Below are 12,261 nucleotides of genomic sequence, written 5' to 3' on the forward strand. Positions count from 1 at the left end.
TTTCATGGGCGACATAATTTAGGTATGATTATAATGATTGCATATAAATGTACGTAGAATTTTTGGTGAATTATGAAATAAAATACATTATATCAAAGTAAATTACGATAGGGTCATCTATAAAATATTTTTTCTTCTCGTAAAATGTAGCGATTAGAAATTTATAGAAATGAATTGAATGGCTGGAATTATTAAGCTTTGAGTCGCCGTCATTATGACCTTGCAATATTTGTTACAGGCTTATAAGACATCCCATCTTAGTTTACAATAATGTATTCAAAATACTAACAAACAAAAAATTGGTTCTATGCTTAATTCTAAGAAAATTCACAAACGAAGTAGGTTTTGAAGGTGATAAGGAAGACTTAGTTTTCCAAGGTGTTCCAGCTTAGTCCTCAGGGGTAGCGCACATCTGTGTCCGACCACAGCTATGAATATCTAATTCTATCTGGGGTTGATTACAGTTGTCCATAGGCGGCAGTAGCCACTTACCATCAGGTGGACTGCATGCTCGTCTACTACTCCTATATTATAAAAAAGCTTACTATAATACTTTTTGTACATAGTAATAAAATTTCTTGTCCAATACCTTGCCGGTAAAGCTTACTATGACAGCATATTTGAGTCATGTTCATTAATATTCAACATTCTCATAACGAGTTATTCAGGCTGAGTATTGTGACCTGTAAGACGCAACTGGTCTTGACCTCTGGACTCCTAGTACCATACTTTTACTCTTTATATGTAGGATTTACTTGTAATTAAGGAATTTAATAATTGAGCAACATTTAAGATATTTTTAATAGTCCAGGCTGAGGCGGCGTGGAGGAGGATGATGGAAGCCTTTCCAAGGTTCCTGTGTGAGGTGCTTTTTATTATTTTAAGTGACGATTTACAGCGTACTTCACGTAGCTTGAGATAGATAGATGATCCAGCTTTTATGAGAGATTAGTGCCCAAAAGTGAGATATTAAGCGTGAGGCTTGAGGTCTTTTACAATTATGAAGATATTCCAGTTTCCAGCGGTGGGAAGTTGAAAGAGTTGTAATTGAGCATGCCTAAGGGCATAGAAGGACATTCAAGTAATGTTGCGCGTGTTAACGCTCACACGCGCGTCTACCCACACATATAAATAAGTCGTTGTAGTTTCTTCGCGACCCGTGTGTGTGTGTGTGTGTATGCTCACAGAATAATATACAGAAGCCATTTACAACGGAAGGATGTGGCGAAGCCCTATAACATTGCAGAGATTATACAACCGCGTGCAGGAGGAATTCGTTTTTTCTTTAAACAAACCCTTAAAATTAAATACAGAGTTCGGTTATAGCAAAGGTATTCATTAAATATTGCAATTCTATGGCGGCGTTAGGGGCGGAAGGTTGTCTGCCAGCTTACCTACATAATTATAATTTGTACTCCCCTTGTTTATTACATTAGCTATGATATTATGTATATTTATAGCATTTAAAAAGCACATCGAGAATACTTCAACACTGTTCCGGTATTTTCCTATTTTTTTTTAATATTTGACGATAAACGTGACAGACGTGCTACCTAATGGAAAGTAGTTAACGTCGAAGAGTCGCCAATGCATCGCCGGCTTTGAAGGAGAGCTCTTTTTACACCTTTTTTGAAGAAGCCCATTTCGCATTCTCCTCATTCTCCTCAAGTTAAAATTCGAATAACCATTCTCATGGACCTCTCGCGTAGATTGAAGCGCATACCGAAGTTCGAGATACTTTATTCTCATAAGAATATACATGAGAGTTTCTTAGAAGTCAAGTTTTTGATTTTGATTTGATTGGTACTTGGAAAGATTAGCAAATTCAAGAAGCGCTCTTCTCGCCTTTATAATTTAAATACAGGCTATAAATTTTCATAAAACGATTATGTAGATTGAGATTGAAGTTAGACATTATAGTTATCTAAATCTTAGAACATATAATCTTAAACTGGAGGCTAATTATTTTAGCATAAATGCAAGTATCTCACAGTTGACAAGAAATAAACCGAGATCTAATCTTATACAAATTATACTTTGTGCAATAAAGGACATTCAATTAAAATTGTAAGTAATCTGTTGAAATGTTGCACAAAATTCTGTAGAGGAATCCACGTGCATTTATACCTTACGACCACGTCAATATAAAGATCTATCTAGGTCTAGATATATCACGAACTCAATTTTTTTTCAATAAAATTTGTATGTGATTTATAAAATCTCTATCATTTATGCTTATTATCTAAAAATTAAAATATTTTTACTTCTTTGCCTATCTATATATCTATTTATTTGTCTATAAGTATTCTTTCAAATAAATTAATTAAATTTATTATTAACTAAAAATCTTTTATGTAACGAAATATATTTTATTGAGTGATATGAGTGATTAAGATGCATCATACTGTTTTACATCTAATCGTCGGTCGTAAGCAAATATCGCAACGACAAGTCGTCATACGTGTCCTCAAGGATGAAGGTATCTCTTAACGACAAACCGGTCAGCGATGCAATTGCGATTAGCAGCTATTTTCATAATCTCGCAATTAAAAATATTAAAATGCGGCCAGTCACCCAACGTTAGCAAAGAGGCTAGTAGCTAGCCGTCCCTCGTAAAATAACAAATGCAATTTGTTTTTAGTACCTGGTTTGTGGAGATGTTAATAAATATGAATAATTGAAGATTTTATTTATTTAGCTTATTGCTTTATCTTTAAAAATAAAAAAAGATTGCAGATAGGAAAACTTGATGCTTGATGGCAATTTACTAGTTAACCCGCAGTGATTTGTAGCATTTTTTGCCAAATTATTGAAGAAAGCGTTATACTTAGTCTAACTGTAATTTATTCCAAGGAAACTTTTTACCGACAAAAGATGGAAAATTGTTTGCTAGAAGATTTTTTGCTAACCAAAAGACAATCATTTGGCAAAACATTGGATAGATTCATTTTATTGATAACAATATTTATTACATTAATACTATTATTATGAGAATACACTGTTAGGACAAGTCTTTATGTCAAGTTTTTCAAACGGAATAAAATCATCTGTAAATACTGTGTTTATGAAAAAAATTAGGATACTGTACTGTCCTTTTAGTATGTAACTTTATAGTTTTAACTTTAATTTCGCTTGAGAGTACACACATATGTTTTCTCCATCTTTTTTTAACCGACTTCAAAAAGGAGGTGGTTATCCATTCGGCCGGTATCTTTTTTTTTATGTATGTACACCAATTACTCCGCCGTTAGTGGACCGATTTTAATAATTCTAATTTTTATTGTGTAGAGACGAGCTGGAAGTTGGTCCCATTCAAATATGGTTAGCATCCATCGATTGGTTCTGGAGAAAAAGAGGGGAACTCCTCCATCCATGTAAATATAACAGCCATAACTTCGCCGTTTATGAACATATTTTAATGCCTTTAATTTTATGTGTGGACAATTGCTACAAGTTGATCCCATTTAAATATGATGAGGATCAGAGTGGGTTCTGGAGACAAAATATGTAACTCCTCAATCGATGGATATAATTGAGTTTTGTTCGAAGATATTTTGTGTAGGTTCTAATGAAATTTCAAAACCAGTTTATCGTTGACTATTTAAGGTTCTGATAATGTGGCTCGGAGACAAAATATGTAACGCCTCAACCGATGGGAATAATTGAGTTGTGATTGAAGATATTTGGTGTAGGTTCTAATGAAATTGCAAAGCCAGTTCATCATTGACTATTTAGTTAGGTTAGGTTGGAACATATAAGACAATATAAAGTTAAGCGAGCAGGGCGCGGTAGCGCCCTGCGAGCCGGCGGTTCCAATCAATGTAAATTCAGACCTTACCTTAATTCATGATCACATTTATACAATTTTATATTGTATTAATATAAATATTATTATGTCATCACTAAAAAGGATGAAAAAATTTTTTTAACAAAAAATACAACCGACTTCTATGTCACTACAAAGTAAAAAATAATTCAAATAAATGTTGGTTTAGTACATATTTCTGAAGTCGGCACTCATATTAGACACGCTGTTTACATCGTTATCCAACGAAATATATTGAGCGCCGACTACAGAAATATGTACTAAACCAACATTTATTTGAATTATTTTTTACTTTGTAGTGATATAGAAGTCGGTTGTATTTTTTGTTAAAAAAAATCTACTATTGAAGTGCTCTTCTATTTTACGTGAATAAGAGGATGTAGTTTATTTAACGTTCCACCACAAGCGACAGTAAATACCAACATGATATTCATATTTCTCTACACACAATTTAACCGATGCTTTTACAAAAGAACTCGAGAAATACAACAATACTCCTTCATTCAGCGGATTGACGTCTATATTAAAAGCCTGAATGGCGCACAAAGCGCATGCGCAAATATTATAAAAACCCTTGATCGAAAAAAGTAAAACATGCATAAGGAACATAATCTTCGAACAATGAGGAAGGAATCGACCAACGTGTTCATCCATCAAGCTCAACAAAAGCTGTTAGAGCATCAGCACACGCAACACAATACATACAATTTATATTTATAATATTTTTTATTGACATTATTAATTTTAATTCAATTCATTCAATATCTAACTTAATTACATTGCACTCGACCTATTGATTATTTTTAGTTTAAGACATGTATTTTTTTTTGTGTTTAATGTAATATTTTAAAAATGTGTAACATGTACCTAATAATGCATGATGTGATTACTCGTAATAGTAAGAACAGTTGGAATGTATCCTTTGAGCGTATTTAAAATTTATTCATTGTAAACCCTTCTTCGTATGTGGGTAACCCATGTAATAAATAAATACTTGTTGTAAAAAAAATCGGACAAAAGAAATAATGGACATCTGATGATAAATATTGAGTTTGGGTCAGTAAAATAAAATATATTTGTATTTTGTAAATTCATCGTTCTGCCGTCGTGCAGAGTTAAACCAATAAGTTAAGAAATATCTATTTTATATAATACAATTTAAATATTCATTGAAATTCATATCGATGTAGGTTTTAATTTCTATCGGCAAATGGGACTATTGGCATATGTTGTATACATGTTCCTCATTAGCGATGATATAATTTAAGAATTTATGACAATTACAATCGCTATAAAATCTCGTCATCTATTTACAATACAATATATTTACAGTAAAATATATTTACCATGACACTAAGTGGTAAATGTATTTTACTATACTTTAAATTTCATTTGCCACAAAAGCCTGACTAACATTGCAGTCAAGTGACATTAGCATACCTTAACAATCTACAACAATAGTACAAAAAGTGTACTGTGTGCAATTACCCCATATCGACGCCTGTAAACGGTAGCGGGAGATAGCATCGTCATGTTGCTCGCAGCCATCTTGTTTTGTACTTTATTTTTCTCATTTTTCGAAGCAAAGGCATCGAACAGAGCCAGTGGTTAAATTGCGGATTAAACTGAACATTCGCGTTGTAAATTGATACAATCGTGACATAATTGAGTTTTTATTCTTTTTTATAGCAGGTGATCGATCAAGGCATTGACGTTTAGTTCGACGCGCCGGCCGACAACATGAGATATTGTGTGAACATTAGTTCAATGTTTTTCTGATACCAGTTTTATGCATGATTTTCGATACACATTATTAATTGAACAAACTTGTTAGCTTTGATGATTGATTGAATTTTTGTATACTTTTAATTTGTGTTAAAAAACAGCACATACCTAATTATTTTTTGCTATTAACTTTCCTTTTACTATTTTAGTTTTTTTCTTTGATTTAGTAGCTATTGACAAGCGTTATTGATTGATAACGATGAATAAAACATTGTGACTGCAAAATTTCTACCCCAGGAGGCCTACCACCATTTTTTTAAAACCATCATATTTCAGGAAAGTTTATTTATATATATATATATATTATATATATTATTATATATATTATATATATATATATATATATATATATATATATAATTATTTATAAATTTAATCGAATTATGGTACGAAATTTTAATGTATGCTTAAAATAATATTGTTTTTAGAGATGGTAGTAACCTCCCTGTAACTACTTTGAATACTACTTTAAAATTCTAGTGTTAGATCGGTATTACTTACTACTCGTTTCGTATAACATAACTAAATAACACAACCATAAATAAATTCATACATAACAAGACATTGAAAATTTTATGAATATTAATGAACAACGGTATTATGTCATTTAAGCGTCGGTACAGTTATGTTATGTACCTTGTTTATATCTTAATTAATAAGTTCGCACTATTGTGTGAAGTGGGAGTCGCGAAATAAATATTTTTATGAGATTTAATATTGCTATGTCATTTAAGAATTATATTTATTACATAAGAATTAGTGATATCAATACTGATATATGAAATTAAGAATTAATGTAGTATGTGTTGGTATATCATAACTTTCAAATTTCACATAACTGAATCATTACTTTCTTAGACCAAACGATCAATTATTTATAAATCGATATTATAATGTATTTGAGTTTGGGGCTTTAAAATTTGAACGAATGACGTCACAAAAATAGTTTTATACAAAATAATTTATGTACTTAGTTGGTATGCCTTCTTAAATAAATAAATAAATAACACAATTTTACAACAGACACTGTTAGTGTGGTTGTAAATAAAAGCGAATTAAGAAATCTACATGCTGACAAAATCAACATGCTGAGAGTTGCTCAGTCGCCCACGTCACTCTATAGTTAACAAACTATAAGTATAACATTATGTTAAGCCTAGTATGGTTATAAGTACCAACTATGGAGAAAGCGAAAGTCTCGTCATAGTAAGGTTCCCACACTCTTTCTTTGTACTTTATACTGTTCATATTTGCATTTTATTGCGTTACACACCTATGGGTATAGTTCCCATGAAATATCATAATTAATTTGTTAGCTAAATCATATTACTTATAAGAATTAATAAGAAAATTTGTTATAATTAATTTAATTCAAACAGACATGCCTGTACCCTTACCATGAGTTTTTACGTTTTGACAAATATGACTGTTTTGGTATTTGTTTACGTATTTGCCCATACAAATGCCAATCGGAGCCCCTAGCGGATTGTATCAGAACTATACAGTCAGTAACGTAACGGTAAATGTCTAAATTGACAAAATGGCGCTTAATGTTTTGTCTCTCTTTTTTGCGAACATGTGAGGCAGACAGAAAGACTTGAAGACTTACTTATTGTTACGTTCACTCAGTCTACTGAAGCAAACGGAACAGAATAATGAATTTTGTAAACGTAACGTAAAATTGTGGGATGTGTTGAAAACTCATGGTAAGGGTACTGATCATTATTTCTATTGTATAGTAAATGGTTGTTCAATATATTTTTGCACGGCATTCCAATAAATTTCAAACTGAAGTCTGCGCGTATAGTGCGTTGAAGTCTTTTGTATGAACAAACTGTATAAAGTATGTTAAAAGAAACCTGGAATAATAATTACATCGAAAACATCATTTTAGATTGTATAATTAAATTTGCTTTTTTAGTATGACAATTTATAACAATAATAATTTATTTCAAACGATTTAAAATACATTTAATAATGATTTTATTTTGTTTTTGTATGTCACAATAAAAACAATCTCATTATTATTACTGTACGAATATTATTACTACATTATTACTTACTGTATGAATAGTACAAAGAAATAATGAGCGTTGATTATTAATTTATTCATGTAAGTCCGTTTGTGAAAAACGACATACATACAAAGAGATACAAAAAATCATATTTAACGTTGAAACGAAGTTGTAAACAACAAATTTTACCTAATTTTTTAATTTTACCTACATATTTCATAGACATAATGGTAAAAAGGAATTGAAAGCTAAAAATCACAGGAATTCATCATAAATATTGAATCCATAAAAAATAAATCAATATTATACTACAAGTTTCCTTTCGTATCTCCAGTAGGATATTGATGTTATCGATTTGTTTAAATTGCAGCTAATGATGATGTACACCGCAATAACATAAAACTTCCAATAGGAATATTTCTTTCGTTGTATACTTGGTGCTAGTTCAAGCGACTAGCAGTGTGAAAATATTCCTTTACATTACATTTACTTGATTTTCAAATATGAGTATATGCTAGCTCTTTTTTATCTTTTATATTTTAATTTTTATATCTATTCTGCTATATTTCTTTTATCTTTTGTATTTGTTATTTAATATTATTAACATGACAGATCATATAATGTTGACTGTGAAATGTGTACTTATAAAAATCTTATAAAAGTTCTGTTACTATTAACTCAAATGCCATTTATAATATAGTTATTTTTTCAATCTGTATTAGTTAAACATTTTGGTACCAGAATCTTACAACTTCAAGTAATATTCAGTCTCTACTATGTCAGTGTTTTAAAAATATACAGATTTAATCTTTTATATACGACTTTCCATCGCATTTTATCGCTAAAACCGGGACCTGTGCTAAAACCGCAAGCGCATTGTGAAATTCCTCGTAACATCATTATCGGGAATAGCGGGTTGAAAGCCGTTGGAACAACGACTCTACAACTCTATACGCTTGTCTCTACCATCTGTGACTACATATGTAGAGGTTATTATGTTGCTCTATGTGTAAATTCACTATTTCCTTTTAGGTAGAAACTGTAAAATTTAATTTTCCAATTAAAATTTACGACATTACGGTTCGATAAAGTTTGTGGTGTACGATCAACATCTGACAGATATTCAAAATAGTAGTTATTAATAGCCTGAAGTAATAAATTTATAATTTACCGATGTTATGTGCTCCATAACTCGAACATTTACATCAGTTGAATCATGTTTTAACATATTAATGATAATAATAATGTTGTTTAAAGCTGTAGCTACCTATGCGCTACTCAATAATTTATGGTTTAATTTGAAATGGTGTAATTACAAAAAGTTATTAGCATAATTTAAATTAGATTAGTCAAGCTTAAATTATGCCAACAACTTTTTTAATTAAAGTTAAAAAATGTTTAATACTCACTCATTACAACAGGTCACCATCTTCTGCGACACCGTCACCAGCGTCGTGGTGGTGGTGGTCAGCTTGTCCCCGATGCACTTCTTTCGGGAATACTCGTCCAAGACTCTGTCTTCCTTCAAGGGCTGCAACACTTCCTTCACTTTGTTCGGACCGCTCTTCACCGTCGATCTTTGGAATCTTAGATTAGCAGTACTTTTCCCATCCGTTGAGATCTCAGTTTCTTCCGTAACTAACGCGCCTTTCTTCGTCTTACAAACCGTTTTAGACGTTTTCCCATACACGTTACCGTTTTTATGTATCTGTTCATTCGAATCTATTACTTGACTGTTAGCTTCTAGAGGTAGACCGTTACTGAGCATGCTTTTTATATTATCACTACTGAGATTTGAACCGAACAGTTCGTTCAAGTCTTCGTAACTCTGTATTGGTTGTCTTCTTTGGTCTTTTTGCCACGTTGCGTCGAAACCGTAAATGGGTTCAGCTTCAACGCCAAACCACTCTTTTCCTGGTCTTTCGTCTGGTGCTGGTTCTATTTGGTTAAAGTTACTCGTATCTTCGAAGAAGTCATCAGTTAATTCGGTTATCTGTGCGCCGGGTCGTTTGGTGTCGTTGTCGAAGTTGAGGAAGCTTGTGTTGATGTTGCTTGGTTTCTTTTTGCCGTATAGCTGTCTGTAGTATTTCTCCTGGTCGCCGTACATCCAGCACACTTTCCACCATTGCTTGCACATCAATATGTTTGCCGAGTTTGACGACTTCATGTGGCTTGTTGCTGTTGTCGACATTTTTGATTTTTGTGTGTCACTGTAATCGGTAGTTCATTTAACCAAATTGGCTCACCAATAAAGTTAAATCAGTTGCGAGTGCACAATAATAACCCAATTGTTATTATAGTATGTGCGGAAGGCTTTCTCTTTCGTTTTTTATGCTATGTTGTGAAATATTCACATATTTCAAACAATCACTGTGTATGCTTTGATATTACAACTCATACCATTGAGCTTTTTCAAAGATATTCCAATTATATCGATTCAAATATTTCTTGTTCAACTTGTGTCATATTCTAGGAAGAATCGGTAATAAATACTTCGTCGCGTAGTTCGCGATGGTATGGATGGTAAGAATGTGGTGATATATGTCGTGATGGTTGTGACGACAAATTGATGCGTGTTTAATTGTTTTTTCCCTTGCGCCTGGCATGCGGTCAGATATCGTGTCGACTACATTGTATTGTATGTTAATCATTGTAATTGCTGAGTTAATGAAGCAAGTGTTGTTTATATGGGAATTCAGATTTCATGTTATTTTCGTTTTGCGTTTGACGTCACGTTTATAAAATTCAAAATAATCGTTTCAAACTAGGATTCCTATGACTTTATACCTGTACTTCAGTTAACAAACTAAAGTATCAAAACCTTTTAGATTCTTTATTTATTTTAAGTTTTCTTTTTCATGTGAAACATCTATAGCCGCACGTAAAACCGATTTCTGGCGTGGCGACGCATGCCGCTGTATATATATACAGTCTATGTGCAGTAGTGTGTACGGTGTGGCGACGCGTCGCCATGCACAATCGAATTCAATAAATAGTCATCGTTATCTGGAAAAAAATCGTAATATTTTTTTTTATTTTATCATTATGACATATTTAGTTCCTATCACAATATGTTCTTTTCTGCATATTACTTTTACAAAATAATGTCGATGTTTCACATCTGCCAGGCGTCCCGTGACGGCTCACATTTTTTATTTATTATTTTATTTCAAATGAAGAAATAATCTTAAAAAGTTTATCCAACTGTACTTTGATTATATACCGACACCACGTTTACACTAATAACAACAGTAAAACTATCGAAGACCGCAAAACCACTAGCTTCGATAGACTCACACCGGAACCATTACGCATTTATTTGAGGAATTTTCATCAATAGTCCTTTGTACACCACTTCAGAACATTCTTCATCTACTTCGAAAACTGGGATGCTATTTTCTTATCTATCACTTTTGTCTTAAGGACTAACTTGGCTTGAATGTTATCTATAGTGGTTACAGGCTCTGTTGTCGACTGTTCCACTATTATTACCGTAATACCGCACTCTTCGCTGTTGTGGTCGTTACTCTTCTTTATTTTGCAGCCGCTACGTGATTTACCGGTTAATTGTGTTCTAGAATACTGTTCAGATTCTAAAGTGAGATATTGTTGGACTTCGCAATTTAAGATCGCAGTTCCGCTGTAATAAGTCAGGGTCTGTTACCTCGGCTTCATGTTTAGGAGTTGTTGCTTTATAAGTACAGGTGTTTCTATAGCTTTCAGAAATCTTTGTAGTTCTGCAACTTATGTATGTTTATTTTTAAATCCACGATTGGCGGGTGTTATAAGTACTTTTAAAAGTAATGTTAAAATAGAACTAAAGGAAACTTTAGCTTCAGGAACTATTGTTAGTTAACCATTGGTTCTAAAAATCCTTGGGCATCAGTGACTTGTAATTTTCAATAAATTATTTATCCGATAGCTTATTTTACCAAATAAGTGCACAATATGTTACTATATTTGAGTTAAACAAAGAAGAGCCTACGAACACATTTTCCATTACGAATACTCTGATAGCGATAGATATTAGATAAACTAAATTAATAGCGAGTATAAATTGAATAGCCAGAAAAGGCATGTGCAAACATAGTTCTGATAGAAACAGGCTAGAAACGCGAATCAAAACAATCGATATCATTCAGACCGGTTTCATACTCAATCGCATCCCATTTAATTATTTATCTATTCCTTTGTAAACCGGACAAAAGACAAATAATGGTTCGCTTTGCTCAGTATTTTATCGATATCGCTTTACAATTATCGATGTTATCGACGCGGTCGCAGCACTAGAGGCGGATGATTTATCGCCGGTATTACCAACGGCCGGCTACCTAGGCAATCTAGAGCCTACAGCCTCTCTAATAATAGACCCAAACAAAGCCATAGAAGTGCTAGCCTGGATTGAACGATTTGTCAATGTCAGTAACTGCTACGAAATTGTGATTTCGTTTTTTATAACTGTTATAACGTTATAATTTAATGTTATTGTGTAACCCAATTATAATAAAGATAAATAGCAGTTTAGACGTTTAAGTTATTATGTATTTTCGTTACTTTTTATTTCATATTTGTTATTAATATGTAACATATTTTCTATCCGTCTGCGGAGGTTGAGCGTGTATTTAGTCCGATCCA

The 12,261-nt window shown here is 32.4% G+C and overlaps 1 protein-coding gene across 9 annotated transcripts in view; it reads right to left on the reverse strand.

Annotated features, from left to right (window-relative positions):
* The window catches only part of esn (espinas), a 400,966-nt gene that overhangs the window by 155,758 nt on the left and 232,947 nt on the right, over positions 1 to 12,261 (reverse strand). Inside the window, exon 2 of one of the 9 annotated variants that reach the window (XM_073086547.1) lies at positions 9,036 to 9,836. The exons of 7 other annotated variants lie outside the window; for them this stretch is intronic. In XM_073086547.1, coding sequence (XP_072942648.1) covers positions 9,036 to 9,817 — 782 coding nt within the window. In that variant the 5' untranslated portion in view covers positions 9,818 to 9,836. Of the gene's footprint in view, positions 1 to 9,035; positions 10,119 to 12,261 lie in introns of all 9 variants that reach the window. One more of the 9 variants, XM_073086546.1, reaches the window with a different exon arrangement.

Source organism: Epargyreus clarus, unplaced genomic scaffold (assembly GCF_041222505.1).
Source record: "Epargyreus clarus isolate Ecla_fem2 unplaced genomic scaffold, WU_Ecla_fem_2.2 ptg000024l, whole genome shotgun sequence".
Classification (NCBI taxonomy): Eukaryota; Metazoa; Arthropoda; class Insecta; order Lepidoptera; family Hesperiidae; genus Epargyreus; species Epargyreus clarus.